This window comes from Myotis myotis, unplaced genomic scaffold (genome assembly GCF_014108235.1).
Source record: "Myotis myotis isolate mMyoMyo1 unplaced genomic scaffold, mMyoMyo1.p scaffold_m19_p_20, whole genome shotgun sequence".
Classification (NCBI taxonomy): domain Eukaryota; kingdom Metazoa; phylum Chordata; class Mammalia; order Chiroptera; family Vespertilionidae; genus Myotis; species Myotis myotis.
In genome coordinates this window covers 604,211-621,851 of record NW_023416325.1, presented here as the reverse complement: position 1 = coordinate 621,851, position 17,641 = coordinate 604,211, and the positions used below count along the sequence as shown (strand labels likewise).

The 17,641-nt window shown below is 48.1% G+C and overlaps 1 protein-coding gene and 1 pseudogene across 11 annotated transcripts in view; both read right to left on the bottom strand.

The window, feature by feature from the left end:
- MORC2 (MORC family CW-type zinc finger 2) overlaps nucleotides 1-17,641 on the bottom strand; it is a 40,241-nt gene that overhangs the window by 13,322 nt on the left and 9,278 nt on the right. For all 11 annotated transcript variants that reach the window (XR_004974891.1, XR_004974890.1, XM_036354115.1 and 8 more), the window contains exons 3-12: nucleotides 15,923-15,957; nucleotides 11,391-11,459; nucleotides 10,809-10,899; nucleotides 7,730-7,838; nucleotides 3,879-4,038; nucleotides 3,658-3,769; nucleotides 3,008-3,133; nucleotides 2,379-2,458; nucleotides 1,618-1,700; nucleotides 1,056-1,141 (exon numbers count right to left, since the gene is read on the bottom strand). Coding sequence is in view for 9 of the 11 variants with exons in the window: in XM_036354115.1 (XP_036210008.1) it covers nucleotides 1,056-1,141; nucleotides 1,618-1,700; nucleotides 2,379-2,458; nucleotides 3,008-3,133; nucleotides 3,658-3,769; nucleotides 3,879-4,038; nucleotides 7,730-7,838; nucleotides 10,809-10,899; nucleotides 11,391-11,459; nucleotides 15,923-15,957 (951 nt within the window). In the remaining 2 variants the exon portion in view is untranslated. The remainder of the gene's footprint in view (nucleotides 1-1,055; nucleotides 1,142-1,617; nucleotides 1,701-2,378; nucleotides 2,459-3,007; nucleotides 3,134-3,657; nucleotides 3,770-3,878; nucleotides 4,039-7,729; nucleotides 7,839-10,808; nucleotides 10,900-11,390; nucleotides 11,460-15,922; nucleotides 15,958-17,641) is intronic.
- Nucleotides 17,385-17,483, bottom strand: LOC118678678 (annotated as a pseudogene).

The following is a 17,641-nucleotide window of genomic DNA, read 5'->3' as shown; positions in this document are numbered from 1 at the left end:
GACCCAGACTCAAAGCATGGCCTCCTGGTTCATGGGTCAATGCTCAAACACTGAGCCATGCTGGTCGGGCTGTGTTTTCATTCAATGTGTAACCTGTTAGACTTGATAGGGACCGACAGTGCGCAGTGACTCTAAGCATCCCTTACTAAAAGCATACGACTTTGGCCTTTGGTAACAAAACAGAGTTGTATTTAGGTGTGAATGGGATACTGTGAAGCTGCTGTTCCATGGTGAGTAAACACAGGTTTTCTGCATACCTACGCCACTAATGTGACAGTAATAACTTTGAAAAGGCAAATGAACAGGCATGTGACAGAAGAGACCATCATGTGATAAATGTCAACAGTATCACAGAAGCTGCAAAGCAAATGGAAGAGCAGTGGGCTCCCTCAGGAAGAAACCTGAAACCTAGGCCTGTGTCAAGGAGCCAAGGAACAAGCCAGGAATGAACTCAAGGCCCAGAGCCCAGAGAGGCTCCAGCCACAGAGGTGGGACAGAGAGAGAATTTACTGAGCCAGGACAAATGCCCATTCAAAATGAAAAAGATCCAAAACTCAATCTACAGCGTTATTCCGATAGCACCAGGTGGTAAAAGTATAAGCACGTTTAAAACATTTGTTTAATGTCCTATATATTATAAGTTTTATACAATCAGCATTTTATATATTCTTTAAATGAAGAGGGGGGGAAAAGGAAAGGAAGAGAGGAAATAGGAAAGGGAGATAAAAAGAAGAGAGAGGGAGGGGAAGGGGGAAAGAGAGGGGAGGAGAGAGACACAGACAGACAGGTGCCAGTGAGAAAGGTTTGGTGTTCAATTCAAGGTGTTGGCACTGCCCTGCCTTTTCCTAGCTCAAAAAGAACTGAACGAGGAAAAAACTGTTCTCCTACAGTGGACATGTGACCAGCATTAAGATTACAACATTGATGGTTTTCTCAAAGCAACCTTGGTGACAGAATAGCAACCTTACGGGGTGGGGAGGGATTCCTCAAGCTGTCAACAATCAGTGTAAAAGTTCCCTAATTTTAAAAGTTCGAAGGCCAGTCCTGGCACTCACCGCTGCTTGGCATCCTTGATCCGCTTCTTGACATCCGCTTCTCTGCGCATGGTGATGGCCGTGTTCTGCACCTGCCGCAACATCACCTGGGAACAAGCGGAGCACAGCAGGGAGCATGGTAACACACCTAAAACTTCCCACTGCCAATCACATGGATGCAACACCACCCCTGGAGACTTAGTATTTTCTACAGACGATGGGGACAAACTCAAAAGCTATGTTTCCCTTCGCCGGGCTTACTGACAACTGAAAGTCTACAGAGGTGTGTGCCAGACTGGGAGATCAGAGAACTGCTCGCATCCGTATTGCTGTGTGACCTGGGACAAGTGCTGTTTCCATTTCAATTTCTCTTTCCATAAACTGAGGATACTACGTGTCCATACCTCACGCGGTTTTGGGATGTTGAAATGATTAGCCAAGATTTTACCATACAGTGTGTTCAATAGAGGTTAGGCAAACATCATCCCATTTTTCAGCTTTAAGGCAAGGGGTTCTTGACTCCCAGCTGTGGGATCCTATGGCCAGAAAGGCTAGAGAACAGCTGCACGGGGCTGAGCCTTACCCTGGAGTCCCGTGTGAGGTCTCCACCCAAGCGTAGTTCTAATGCCCGTGCTTTGCTCTCCGCCTCCCGGGCCTTATCTTCAGCTGAAACACAGAAGAAACCATGATAAGGAATTCAAAGGCTTAAAACTCTCAGTAATCACTCTTGGATCCCACAGTGAAGTTCCCACTGCACAAGGATGGTGGTGGTGGTGGTGTGTGTGTGTGTGTGTGTGTGTACACACTGCTGAGGAACAAGTGAGCTGGTGAGCAACTGCCCCGCTTGGTCTGCACAGTCAGTTCAAAAAGGAAAATCAACGACTCAAGGAAACTGGTACTATTTACATCTGAAACATGCTTTTCAAACATTCCAAGTGAATCAAAACGGGTCAAAAACTGCCCAAGGCAACGCAAGTTAAACCCTCAGCAGAAGCTAGAAGCTATGAGTCCTCAGCCAATCATTCTCCATTAAGAGCCAGGAAGCCCTGTTATCAGGACAGACCTTGAAATTTTTGCCCTGGAGTCATAAACACCAATTTCACAAATATTTGGGCCAGAGGGCACTGTGGGATTCTTCACTCTGGGCAAGCCCAGCAGTTGACATTGTTTTAGATGAAGAGGAGAGTGTGAGGAAAACTGCTGAGAGGACTGGCCAGCACGGGGAGGGCTGCAGGAGGAGCTGCCCCAGAGTGTTGGATGGAGCTTTTTCCTAGATCTTGCTTTGGCGATAAGCCGTGTCCCAGGCGACTCGCACCTAACCCCTCCCGCACAGGAGGACATTACCAATCCGTGCTACGTGCTCAGCTTTCTTCACTTCCTGCTCTGCCCGGGTCTTGAAGCGGCTTGATGTGTACTTGTACATCCTGAATGGGGAAAAGGCAGCTTAAGAGGGCAGGGTGGCAACCCGAGCAGCTCAGGAAGCGCCCTGACTTCCTGCTTCCTCCCAAGCGGCACTGTCCTGGCCCCTCATGGTGAACCAGAGCCAAGCTTATTTCAGCAAAGAGACTCAATTCCGTACTCTACTTGCCACTTGCCTCCGGATGCACTTTGATAAGCAAGCTCAGTGCTCCCCAGTTGTTATTAATCCCACGGCATAAACAAACCTCAGTAATCAGCCAGGGTCTTTGCTTTTCTCCTGTGTAGTGTATACAGGCCCCTCGGCCTTGAAGCCAAGAGGCTCCAACAGCTCACTGTGCCAGGCAGGGCACCCTCCACGTCACAGAGGGCACTCACACTCAATGAGCTTTGCCAGCCAATCTCCACAGCCCTTGGCCACCTCTATCCCTCCCTCAGGACCCACAGTAAACCACACGCAGTTAGAGGCCCCAACACAGTCAACACTGTCCGAACCTGTCGTCTAGCATCTCTCCAAAACGTCCTGGGAAAGCGTGGCAGGGCGGGCAGGTCCCTACCTGGGCTTGTACAGGCAGCACGAGAGCCTCTTGGTCTGCACCTTGTGGCCGTGGATGAAGATCCTCATGCGGGGGTCGATATAGAGCACGGCAGCGTAGGCACGGAAGGAGCGCCGCTCCGGCTTCCTGGAGGTGACGGGAACAAAGGAGTGTGGTCACCCCCCGCCCCCGCCCCCCAGGGTCCAGCAGGACGGCCTCTCAGCAGGCTCCCACCTCCCCACTCGCATCTCTGCTTCTCCTGCCACCTTGAAAGTGTGCTCCCTCAGTGCTGGCACCACATCCTGCCCCCCCCTCCCGTCCCCCCGCCCCCGTCCCCAGCACAGGCACCCAGACACCAGCCCCAGCCCCACCACTGCCCCACCACGGACCCAGCAACTCCTCTGCCTCTCTAGGGCCTCCATTTCTTCTGTCAAATCAAGGAGGTGGAGCAAGGAATCATCTCTTCCTCTGGCTTAGCTGAGACCCTGCTGGCCTATTCATCCCTCTGCCTATGGCAAGATGATGTGGAGTTCCCAGCTTCATGAACTCTGACACTGGGAAACCCAGGGAATGAGCTCCCCCCTCTCTCCCTAAAGTCACTTCCTGAGCTTTCCCAACTGAGAAAATGGATACCAGTTCCAGGACTTCCCTCCCTTCCCAGCCATACTCACGTGCCCTCTGGGGAAGTCTCTGCCATCTGGATATCTCTTGGATTTGAGACTATGTCTAGCTCTGGTTCTCCGTTATCCATGAGTTTGAGATTGAAGATGATCACCAGTGTTCCTGGGGAACAGAAATCCCTCCTTTTTGCCAGGCGCCCCCTGCACATTCCCACAACGCCGTGGCTCTGGAGCTAAGGCTTCTAGGTGATGCGGGCTCAAAGCCTACTTACCACTGTCCCCAGGAATCTTCATGAACTGAGTCATCACTTCCTCCTCGTTGTGGAAGGGCGAATACTTGTAGATGAGCTCTGTCTCTATGGAGAACTTCTCCAAGTTGTCTGTGAGAGGGTCCCGGGTCCGAGCATTCCAGGTGGGCAATGGGACTATCACCTATGAGTGAGCACCGGCAGACATTTCCCCTAAAGTGTGCATTCATTCACCTTATCCCTCCCCACACGTGAGGCCCAAGCTCCACAGCCTGGCACCAGAGGCTCTGTGGCTTCTGGCCCTTCCCAGGATTCAGCCTCACATCACTAGGTCCCCTGGGGCACGCTGGGCTATGCCCTGGGGGTCTGTGCCAAGGCAGCTCCCTGCTCGAGATGTCTCTGGCCATTTTCCTAGTTTGGTAATAATTCTACTCTTTCCACTAAGGAAAGTATATTTGCAATTATCTAGTGAAACTGAAATTACACATAAACATAACTTACAACTCAGCAATTCCACTCCTAGGTACATATTCTAAGAGAAACTTTTGTACATATGTACCAGCCAACATCTAAGAACAGCAAAACAGCCACTACAAAGTGGATTAAACTGCAGCATATTTATATAATGGAATACTGTGCAGTGATGGAAATGAACAAAGGAACAGCTACTACCATCAACACAGATGAATCCCACAATGTTACACGATAGAAGCAAAATTAAAAAAAACCTATGATGAGTGCATTTATATAAAACTCATAAATGCACAAAACTAAACTATTCAAGAACGCACACATAAGTGACAACATTATGAAGAAAAACAAGGAAACAGTCATCACAAAGTCACCTTAGAGCAGTTCCTTAGAGGCACAACAAGCACCTGATTGGTGGAAGTGCACGGGGGACTTCTAGCATCAGCTATGATGGTGGCTGCACGGGTGTTTGCTTTATTTATTCTCTAAACTGTACATACATTTTAACACACTCTTCTTTATGTATGGAATTTAATCTTATGTCTAAATTACGTTTTAGAAATTTCTACCCTTGTCAATTATGCCTCAATAAAGCTGGGGGGAAATCCTACTCTTTCTTTAAAAACCCTCTCAACTGCCACTTCCCCAGAGGCCTCAGTGTGCTCTCCTCCCCCCACCCCCACCCCCAGTCAGCTTCTCAGGACAGTGGCTATCACATGGCCCACCGTGAGGAAAAGAGCTCTGTACTTTAACAAGTGCCAGGGTGATAAACTGTTAGAGTTCTGAGGCATTTTGCTGGTTTCTGAGAAGCTTCCTGCCTAGAGTATCCAACCCTAGGACTGGTTTGCACACATTCCGATGCAGCCAAAAATGTTTATTTTGAAATCTTGGCTGAGTTCGCACTGCAGTAACAATCCAAAACAGTGACCTTCTAGCACCAAGTAAGGAAAAAATTTCAACCTAGTTTTTTCACCAGGGAATTGAGTTCCATTTGTGTTCTGTGAGTTTGTACCTCACTCTGCACCTCCCATTCTTCACAGCAGTCCCAGGTGACAATGGCATTATTTCAACTGTGGGCATTCATTCATTCCCATTGGCACCCACCCCTGCCATCCGAACACTTCTCCTCTGTTCTGGTTCCCCCTACCACTCTGGCCACTCCTGTCTCCTGGCACTTTCTCCTCTCCCAGCCTTTAAATGCCCGCGTGGTTGAGATCCCAGGTCCTCTTCTCACTCTACGAGCTCCTTTAGTTGAGCTTATCTGCTGCCAAGAATCCGGGAGCCAGGCCTCCCCCGACTCCAGACCCAGACTTAACTTTGAGTGTCCAGGACAAAATACTCTTCCCCTCCCAGCTGCACCCTCCGCCGTTCTTCCTCAGCTCCAGAGAGCCTGCCAGGCCCAACTGCCACACCAGGACCTGCGTCAACCAGACCCCTCCGTCCCCTTTCCTCCCTCCATCAGTCAAACACCACATCTGTGGCCCCACGTGCTAGAGAGGAAGACTGCTCCTATTTCGCTCCCTCCCTGCTCTGAGTCCCTTCAGGTTACACACAGCCAGGTCTTTCACCTGGCCCACTCCAACACCCCAATCTTCCCAGGCCAATCACTACACGGTAACCAAACTGATCTTTAAAAAACCCCAAACCTAACACTGCCACACCTTCTTTAACTGCCTTTTACGGCTGCTTTTAATAAAGTCCCACATACTCACCAAGGCCCTGAGGTCAAGCCTGGCCTGGTCTCCCTGTTCTGTAGAGGCCACCACTTCCCTTCAGGTGGCCCCCGGCCAAGCCCCTTCCCCCAGCCCTCAGGGACCTGAGCAGACGGTTCCTGAAGACCCGGCCTGGGCTGAGCTCTCCTGCCTGCCTTTTCCCAGGAGCCTGCTCTTTCCAGCTGCAGGCTCCCCTCACGTCAGGTATGCTGACACTCACCACAAAGGCAAGCTTAACTTGCTGGCTTACCAAGTAAAGATGGCAAAAAAAGATAGCCTTTTATTCCCAACATGAATGAATCTGTGATGATTTAGGCGCACATCTAAACAGGGCTAGTATAAATTTAATCTAATCATGGTTCACCAACAGAAATAAATTAGATTGAAACTGAATTCACCTACCTGTTGATGTGACAGCCATAGATTTCTCTCTACAGGTACTCTCACCCCCTTCTTGCAAGCTCTGCCTCCATTTCTCACATATGAAAGGAGATCAGAGTCTAATCTAAGGCTAGCAGACCAAGGCCTTCTCTAATCCACGTCTCTCCCCACTCCCCCACCCCCATCCCATGAGCGGGCAAAGGCCTCACCAGATCAGCTCTGCAGATCATCTGAAAACAGATACTGTACATTCTGTAGGCCTTCCTTCCAGCATAGCAATAATCAGCTGAGGCTGATGCCAGCTGCCATTTAGCGAAGTACATACACTGATCTTTTCTGTATGCTCACCAGCTTTAGTACCTACTGAGGCCCTATCGGTATCTGACCTGTAGCTTCTGACATAGATAGTTAGAGCAAACACATTTCCTCAAAAGAAAAATGTGCTGCCCTAGCAGTTTTCTCAGTGGTTAGAGCATCAGCCAGGAGACTGAAGGGTCTCAGTCGCAGGCTCAATCCCTTACCCCAGTCGGGGCATGTGCAGGAGGCAGCCAATCGATGTGTCTCTCACATTGATGTTTTTCTCTCTCTCCCTCCCTTACACTCTAAAAATTAATGGGGAAGAGGGGGGGAGTCCTCGGGTGAGAATTAACAAAAGACGGAGAAAAAATGTGCTCATAGCACATTCCACAAAATCACCATAATATGGGAAAGACAGTACTGTTCCTATTATTATTGCAGCTGTGGTTTCCACCCACAGTTCTGGAAGCCTCAAATCCTCCCCTTGATACGACAACTTTCCATACTGACACCCACCAGATTAATTCAAGCTGCAGATCTAGGGGAGCTGCATATACAAATCTTGGTTCCGGCCACTCGGCCTGAAGCGTTGAGGTTTTGCTTCCTCTCACATTAAGATATCTGCCTTCACCCCTCCACCAATTCATTCAACCAGCTAACCCAATTAACAGGGGCATGGCTGCAATCCTGCAACCCCAATGAGCCCAGCACTGCAAATGACCTATGACAGTGATGGCGAACCTATGACCCGCGTATCAGACGTGACACATGAACTCATTTTTTTGGTTGATTTTTCTTTGTTAATGGCATTTAAATATATAAAATAAATATCAAAAATATAAGTCTTTGTTTTACTATGGTTGCAAATGTCAAAAAATTTCTATATGTGACACGCACCAGAGTTAAGTTAGGGTTTTTCAAAATGCTGACACACCGAGCTCAAAAGGTTCGCCATCACTGACCTATGAGAACAGCCCGGGCAGACCCAGGAAATGTGGAGTGGAGGGGACCTACTTCATCAATGCCTTCCTCCTCATGAAAGGTGCGAGACAGGAAGAGGCAGGTCATGGTGTCGTCCTTCTTGGTGAAGAGGATAAAATCCTTCCCGATGCGCATGGAGCCTCTGAAAGGGAAGCAGAACTGGGTCATTCTCCCAGGGACTCGAAAGCTCATCTGAGAAAGGAGCAAGTCTACCCGTCGTGACCGAACTGCCTTGGAGCGCTCTCCTACAGGCCTCCTGCGGTCTCAGGACCCTGAGCCGAGTTCCACAGGCCTCGCCCCCACTCCTCCCACCTGACACTCCTCCCTCTGCTCTTCCATTATAACCTCGACCACACTTACCCGCCGTGCAGGGCTCTCTCACCACCCTTCGAGGGCACATTCACTGCTGATCATCAGTTCTAGTTAGTCTCACCCCCAGGTGTTGCTACAATGTAACCCTGCTGCTCATGCGCCAGGTTCATCCCAGCCACACAAGGGCTGCTATCCCCTCCAGATTTCACTCCAGTAACTGATACCTTTAACACATCAGCGTCCATGCTACCACAACCAATTCCCATCCTGTTCTTTCTTCATTGACACAAACTCCCCTAACATCTACTCATTAAATGGCAGCACCATCTAGGGAACAGCCCACTACCTACGCTCACAAGTCCTCAAAAAATAAAAATAAAAAACAAAACAAACAAAAAACAGTACGATCCCAAGGTTAACCATGTAAAATATAATTCTTGATCACAGTTGTCGAGGGGGCCTATAATTGACTCAGGTCCTGTAAGTACAGCCATCTTCTGTCTCAGAACTGTTTGACCACCTCAAGCTCATTATGACACAGGCAGGTCCCTGCTTCTGGATGCAACTAGTTCCTGGGCAATGTGCCTCCAGGAATCAACTGCTTCCTTCCTGTCTGGCCATGTGAAACCATCTGAGGAACAGGCCAGGACAGGCCTTCCCAGGCAGCATGGAACAGTTGTCCAGCAGAAGCATGAGCACCCATGGGAGGACTCCCCACTGAACAATGGGGCTATTTAGTTCCTTTCTTCTGAGCAGCTTCTGGGACTTTATGGCTATTATCTCATTAGTCCTCGTCATGCCCGAGGGAGGTGATGGCAATAAGGAGCCTTATTACTCTCATCTATGTACAAATACAAACCAGACTGGTATGCCAAACAACCAAATGAATGCCATGTCCCATTATCCTAAATGCTCCGGACAACTCCCAGGACACTATGCAGAGACACCCTGGGGGCTGCCAAGTTCTGTTTCTCCTCTTCCATTTCCAAAGTTCTGGCAATGCTCCTTCCCCGGCAATTTCACAGTCCTCCTTCCCTAAAGCTTTTGGGTGGCAAAATGAGGCACAGTACCTTGCCTCTGTCAGAACTTATTCTTGCCCTAAATTGGCAAAAACTCCCAATTTGTGCCTCGTTCTTCCCGCTGTCTTTGAACCGGATAGCAACAATCCCAAAATGCCACTTCCTCTCGGCTTCCCTGCTTCTCAGCCCTATTCTCACCACAAATCACTTCCTCCGAAAACCTTTTCAGCTTCTGAATTGGTATCAGAATGAATTCACTCTGAACACTAGATGGCTCCATCTCAATGGGTCCTTTACAATTGTTCTACTAAAAATATGCTAACGACATCACCCTCAACTTCGGTACTCTCTCCTTTCCGGTCTTCTAAGCGCTTTGAGAGTCATATCTCATTTGCTCCTAAAACTTGCTCCGTAAGGGAGAATGTCAGAGATTAGAATCCTATATCCTAGATTAGGAAATAGATATTCAGAGAGGTGAAATGTTTATCTGAGGCCAGGGAACTGATAAAACAGGTAGGAGAAACCGGGCCTCCAATCCAGGGGGCAAGTCAGGGTTTCGTTACCATCACACTGACCGTCACACTGGTATGTATGATATAATCCCAATTTATAAAGGAGGAAGCTGAGGCTCAAATAACTAACTAAGTGAGGTAAGATTTGGATTTTAGTTTGTCTGACTTAAGTGAAACAGACACAATTTGCAGTCAGAAATTCTGGTTTATGTCTTTGCTCTACACTTGGGCACCTTTATATTTTGGGGCAAATCATTTCGCCCCTATAAACCTCAATCTCCGCATCTCAAAATGAGCATAACAGTACCGACACCTCACATGACCACAGGGAGGATTGAACAAGATCAGTTAAGCTTTTAGCACCGTGCCTGGCACATGGTAAGTGCCTGTGGATACCATCTGGTTCCTGTCCTAAGAGACAAATCAAAAAGTCCAGGTACCATGTCTTTGGAAGCACTTTCGTTCTTCCCCACACACCCAAAGCACACTGCATGTGAGGGACAACTAATGCTGTTGACGGGCCAAACCACCACTCTCTCAAAGAAAACAACATGTCTCCACAGCAAGACTGAAAACATGACACAGAATTCCATTTGTACAAACTCCAATTCCACTGCGTCTTATTCGATCCAAGGATACGTACAGCTGGTAGTGAGCATTTCAGAAATAGAAACCTTTCTCTTGGGGCTTCACTCAAAGCCAGAACAACACATTCCAAACACCAAACAAGTGGGAACCAAGGTCTGAGAAAGAAGACCCAAGGGATCTGAAGACATTAGGTAGGTCCCTGCCACAGGACCTAGCGGGCATGCAAGTGGAGACCATGTCCTTTAGGATGGAGATCTGGATGTGACTCACCCTGGATCCCCAATGCCTAGCACAAAGCATGACATATGGCAGGTGCTCAGGGACCACTGCTGCGCCACGAAGCAACTTCCTCACTATCTCAGATATATCCCAATCCCACAAAACTATCACGCCATACCTCAACTACAGGGTAAGACATTTTCAACAGGAAGAGAGGTACAGTACCAGAGCACAGTGCCAAGAGAAACCTACAGCTTCTCCTGCAACTGGTTTTGGGCATCCATACTTTTGTTCTGTAAAGTACACAAGGCTGAACAACAGTAAGTCCCCAATCCATTCCTTTCTGACTTTCCTTCTGTTACAGAGTTACAGTGATGGATGCAAGAAAGCTCTCATGAGACAGAAGCAGGAGCATTGCTTGATTTTGTTTTGAATCCTGTGACAGGCTTCCAGGATACTTACGATTTTAACCCATTCCCATACTGCCCAATCTGGGTGGACTCAGGCGTTCGTTTGGCTGACTTCCCAAACTGGATCACACTGGCAGCATCGTCTGAAATGGCAAGCATAAGTGAAAAGTCTGCATTTCTTTTCCAGGCTCCTCAAAAATCAGTTTGAGCCTTGCTAACCCCAAGTAGGGCTGTGTGTCTACTGAAAACCTCTGTCCAAGGAAATTCACAACCATAAGGCAATTGGACACAACACCTAACTGGCCTGTCAGTTTCAGATTAGCCATCACTATGACCTTGTTTTGTTACCCAAACATGGTAATAAGGTGTGTGTGTGTGTGTCCTTTAGTTTCAGCTCTGGGATATTGTGCAAGCTGATAAATATAATGTCAAGAGACAGGTAATCTGACTGACTTCAGGCTGCCATTCAGATGCTATCTCCCATGCTAGGACAAGACCCAGCAAATCCACATGTGGAATTATGCCTGAGATGTTGCAACACACTCCTCTCTCTCCTGCTGGATTTTTGAGTCACAAAAGTGAGGCCATAAAAAAACAAGTTAACACACCGGTATTTATAAAAATGGTTACTTACTTGGATCCATTCCTGCTCCATCATCCAAAAAGCAAAGCATAAATCCTCCTCGAAGATCCTCTCGCCTTTCTGTAAAAGAAGAGGACATCATTACTGGGTGATTACCCTCCAAAGAGCGGCAACATGGGTAGGGTAAGAAGGGGGATCAATGTGAAGGTTAATCCAAAAAGGTCAGGTCAAACCTAGCTTCTCCTCGTAACAGACCTAGCGAGGATAAGTTAGGGCCCTTGGGAGTGGAAATCCCAAAGCTTCTCCAATTCCTTCTAGTTCATGACAAAGCTTGAGAGACTCAAAATGGAGGACACAGAATACCTGGCCCAGTATCCAACCAAACCCAGGACCACTGACTACACATGTATTTCACACATACCACAATCATCCCTTTGCTTGTCTCCATCTGGGTTATTTCCACGCTACCTTCTGCTGTGAATCTCAAGACACTGAAGTACTCCCATTACAGCATGCTAAACCTTATCAACACTGCTCAAACCCAACATGGCACATCCTTTGTGGGTTAAGTTCAAAGTGATCAAGCCAGTCATGCTGTGGGTATAGTGGTGGCAGCTGCTATCTAGAAGGTGAATTCCTACGTCTCTATGCGACTATCCCCAGGCTAACTCCAGTTTCTGGGCTATCTGTATTCACCATCGCATCCTCTGTTTGCTGTGGGTCCTTGAAATGACTCCTCAACCCAAGGGTGAAATAGTACAGGTGCCGCGAAAGTGCCTGGTTCCCAGCTGGATAGGCCTGACTGCAAGGAGGAAGAGTCCTTGAGGGTAAGTGACAGAGCAGCCATGGGAGAGCCTCTCAGCTAACAGGAAGGGAATGCAACAGACTATGACTGCCATTCCAGTGAGTGAAAGATGCTCTTCTTTCGGGAGCTGTCTTCTGCAATGGCAAGTGGTTACTGAGTCTGGGTCATATGATACTAGTAAACACTGGAGAAGGAATCCCCATATAGGGAAAGGGCCCATCCTAGAATTTCCAAGAGTTTGCCCTCTGACCCAGCGAGGACAAGGTGGAAAAGGAGGACCAGCTCAGGCACTGGAATCAGGAGAGAACTTCTACTAAAAGGTCTACGTAAGGCACCACAGGAACAAGCACAGCGCCGCCCTGAGCCTAGTTCCTAAGTGAATACATCTTTTTCTCCCCTAAGCTGCAGTTCACCAACTTTATAAAATGATCTAAGCTGAGGAATCTGTTTAAAATGCGTGTCCTCCCCTCAGGCTAAAGATTCAAGTGAGTCATGACCGCCTTCCATTAAATGGACTAGTTAGTGCAATTTAAAATGCTATTTCAGAAGTACTATAAACCACAGATTTTCAAGTATCACTCAGTGTTCAGGAAGCTAAACTTTGCTGAAACATTAATAACAAGTGCTTCTTGAAAGTTCAAGAGCAAGGACTTTCCTGGAAGTACTATTGGTAGATAAGAAAATTTCTCCTTGTGGCAGAGCCTCTCATCAAGGTCTCTAGAGAATCCAAATGAGACCTAGCAAGCAGGAGCAAGTGCAAGTAACGTGCAAAAAGGCTTCCAAGTTTATTCTAGAAGGAGCCAAGTGTCATGAAGACGCGAACGGGCCAGGTACAGATCATGGTAACAATGTGCTAAAAGTGGCCACGGGCCATTGGCTGTGCACTTCAGCCATGAGCTGTACGTGAAGACTGCTTTGGGACCTAGAACCTGGCTGGAGCCAAGTGCATTCCAAAAGTCCCCAAAGATCACTGGTGCCATTTCTTGAATGCTACCTAGGAAGTTACTTTTAGGCCCTTGTGTTTCTTACAACAGGACTTGCAGGCTGTTTTAACACACAATCAACCCTTAACAGTGGGTCTGAGATCCCTTTCTGGCTCAAGGACTTCATTTCAAAGATTTTTCATTTGATTTATGAGGGTAAGAAACCCACCTGTGGGGGATCCTCCTGGCCACGCAGTGACCGACACTGTGTAAGCAGCTCATAGTGTCCAGAACCATGGTCATGGGCAACACTACTTCAGGGCCAAGAGAGTAGCCAACACAGCAGTAACCTCTTCAACCCTGTAAGCAGGCAGTGTGGCATCTTTACCTAGCTACAATGCTTACCCCAACCGTTTGTTTACTCGGTAAATATTTACTGAGCACTTCCTTTGTGCCTGACTCTGTGATGAAGGTAACTGCAGTCAACAATGCAGATGTGATCACTGCCTCCATGAAGCTTATAGTCCAACTAGAGGCCCAGTACACAAAAATTTGTGCACTCGGGGGAAGGGGGGGTCCCTCAGACCGGCCTGTGCTCTCTTGCAGTCTGGGACCCCTCGGGAGATAACGACCTGCTGGCTTAGGCCTGCTCCCGGGTGGCAGAGGGCAGGCCCAATCCCTAGGTGCAGCCCCTGGTCAGGCTCAGAGCAGGGCTGATTGGGGAGTTGGGGCGCCTTCCCGTCATGCACAGAGCAGGGCAGATTGGGAGGTTGTGATGCCACCCTCAGTCACGCTCAGGGTAGGGCCGATTGGGGGGTTTGGGCACCGCCCCCTGTCACACTCAAGTCAGGGTCGATGGGGAGGCTGCGGCGCCACCCGTCACGCACAGAGCAGGGCCCATAAGGGGGGTTGGGGCTCCATACCCTGTCATGCACAGAGCAGGGTCAATCAGGGGGTTGGGGAGCTCCCCCCTGTCACGCACAGAGCAGGGCCCATCAGGGGGGTTGGGGTTCCATACCCTGTCATGCACAGAGCAGGGTCAATCAGGGGGTTGGGGAGCTCCCCCCTGTCATGCACAGAGCAGGGCCGATCAGGGGGTTGAGGAGCTCCCCCCTGTCACTCACAGAGTAGGGCCGATAGGGGAGTTGGGGCACCGCCCCCTGTCACACTCAGGGCAGGGTGGATCAGGGGGTTGGGGCGCTGCCCTCTATCACCCACAGAGCAGGGCCGATCAGGGGGTTGGGGCGCCGCCACTGTCACACTCAGGGCAGGGCAGATGGGGAGGTTATGACTCTACCCCATCACACACAGAGCAGGGCCCGTGGGGGGGGGGGGGGTTGGGGCGCTGCCCTCTATCACCCACAGAGCAGGGCCGACCAGGTGGTTGGGGCGCCGCCACTGTCACACTCAGGGCAGGGCCAATGGGGAGGTTATGGCTCTACCCCATCACACACAGAGCAGGGCCCGTGGGGGCGCGGGGGGTGGTGGGGGGTTGGGGCGCCGCCCTCTAACACCCACAGAGCAGGGCCAATCAGGTGGTTGGGGCGCCGCCACTCTCATACTCAGGGCAGGGCCAATGGGGAGGTTATGGCTCTACCCCGTCACACACAGAGCAGGGCCCGTGGGGGGCGGGGGGGTTTGGGCGCTGCCCCCTGTCACGCTGATCCCGGTGCCGGGAGGCCTCTCAGCTCCGCTGATCCCGGGGCTGGGAGGCATAATACCCTTTTACTACATAGGGTAGAGGCCTGGTGCATGGGTGGGGCTGGCTGGTTTGCCCTGAAGGGTGTCCTGGATCAGCGTGGGGGTCCCCACTGGGGTGCCTGGCCAGTCTGGGTGAGGGGATGATGGCTGTTTTCAGGCTGACGGGTGACTGAAGCTCCCAACCGCTCCTTTTTTTTTTTTTTATTCTTTTTTTTATTTTATTTTTTTATTCATTTTTTTAGCTCTGAGGCCCCGGCTGCTGAAAACAGGTTTCTGGCCTTTGTTTACCGTCTGTATTTGATACAATGTTGCAGTCCGGCTGGCTGAAGCTCCGCTGAGTAAAGCAGGTTTCTGGGGGTTTTTTAGCTTCTTTATTCGCAACATAGTTGCTTAGAGTTGCAGCTGAGAGGCCGGCAAGTCAGGCGGGGAACGTTGGAGTTCTCTGTCACTGAAGCAAGCAAGCCTCCCTGTTCCCATCAGCTGCCTGGCTGCTGGCCGCCATCTTGGCTGCCAGTTAATTTGCATATCTCGGCCCTACTCTGTGAGTGACAGGGGGATTAGCCAATGGGAAGGGTAGCGGAGTGACACTAATTACCATGTTTCTCTTTTATTAGTGTAGATGGACTCTACTCTGTAGCAGATCAGGTAAGCAGGAGACTAAGAAAAGTATCAGCTAGAGCAAAATGTAGTGTGTATACAAATCACATGAAGAACTTGTGAAAATAAAGATTCTGGGCTCCGCCCTAGAGTGTCTAATTGTGTGGGTCTAAAGTGGTACCTGAGAATCTGCATTTCTAGCATGCTCCCAGGTGTGCTATAAACCTGGTCACCTGCTAACTCCAACCAATAAAACCACTAGTGGTTGTTTTTACACACCCCACTACCCTGTTCCATCAGCCCTATAAACCTCCTGGTGGCTTTTTGAATAGATCTAGATCTGGTCACCCTGTGTTATAGTTTCTTGGTGTAAACTAATTCTTGGTTTCTATTACATGCCTAACCAGGGTGCCTGTTTCTACCTAAGACCTAGGGTAATTGTGCCATATCCTCGGGCTCCAGAAATCAGTTATTTCACACTCATTTCTTCTTAGGCATAGCAATAAGTGATTTAAAAGGAACTGGGCATTAGAAGAAAAGACTGATGTGTGTCTTACCTGCATAAATATCCATTCTGGTGGCATCAGCATCTCTGCAAAATTAAAAGGAAGAAAAAAAAATCAAGATTCAAGTGAGAATTTGAAATGCCACCTATGTATAATATTATGAAATGGGTACTATTTTGAATCTATTTTCAGGAATTCATACGGTCATTCTACATACATTAAAGCTATACTTTTTATACCTGATAACACTATTTTCCTTTTCTGACTGTAAAACACCTAGAGCAGCTCCAAATTATTTTAAATAATCACATGACAGACAGAGCCTGGATATATATTTTAAATACAAACTTCATAGTGAAAACATCTAGAAGTAAAAACATTCCCCTTTAGATACTAAGAACTGACACAAATCCGTGTTTCTCTCAATCAATTACAATCATAAAAAATGTTCCAGTCCTAGCTGGTTTGGCTCAGTCCACAGGGTGTCAGCCCAAACACTGAAGGGTCACAGGTTCGATTCCTGTCAAGGGCATGTACCTCAGTTTCAGTCTTGATCCCCAGCACCAGCATACAGGAGGCAACCAATTGATGTGTGCCTCTCTCACATCGATGTCTCTCTCTCTCTGTGTTTCTCCCTCTCCCTCCCAACTCTCTCTAAAAATCAACAGGGGAGGGAGGCTGGCTGAGGGGAGGTCAATAGGGGGAAAAGGAGACATATGTAATACTATATGTAATACTTTAAACAATAAAATAAAACTTTTAAAAAAATCAATGGGAAAATGTCCTCAGGTGACGATTAACAACAACAATGTTCCAGCCCTGTCTGGTGTGGCTGTTGGTTGAGCATGGTCTTGTGCACAAAAGAGGTCACCAGTTAAATTCCCGGTCATGGCACATGCCCAGGTTTCGGGTTCGATTCCAAGTTGAGGTGCATGTGGGAGGCAACCAATCGATGTTTCGCTCTCACATCAATGTTTCTCTCTCTTTCCTTCTCCCTCCCTCTCTAAAAACTAAAACTAAAATGTGCCAATAACTTGTGCATTTCCCCTTCTCACCAAGACATTGAGAGAAAAAAAGAAAATAAGCTGCTGTAAGGCCTATGAAAAAAATCAAGTCCTATGGTATACATACTACAGGCAGCAGACTGATTCACAAGCCCATAACCTTATCCTCCCTAACCAGTAAAGGAAGTGGAGGTACCCACTATATTCTATCCATCAGCTGATATGCAAGTTCAGTCATCAATGAAGGCTTCCATAAAGGTTTGGAAGTAATCTAGCCCAATTTGGCAACTGCAAGCAAGGAAATCATGCAGGCTCATTGATTTTAAATGCAAAAATTCAACTCAAAACCATATAACTCCACACATACCTATTCCCAAATACATAAAAACATTTTCAAATATGAGAGAAATTGGCAAAATGTATAAGAACACATACTCCCAAGAATCTCCAGTTCACCATGATATATAAAAAAAGTTAGCCACAACACACCATGGTCTCACTAAGCTAACAAGTGGTAAATTCAAGCATAGTTCCATTAAACTACAATATTTTTAAACTGATAAGAACAGATGCTACACTTTTTCTTAGCCAAAAGGCCAAGAAGCGATTACAATATTTTTAAAAAGAACATAAAAATTATGAGTCAACCAGGATTGAAACAAAATAGGAGTTTGGTGTTTTATTTTGTTTTTTGTAAAATAACTTGTTAGCTGGCACACTTCTATGAATAGTCCGGTGGAAAATAACAATGAAAGTAATAATAGTA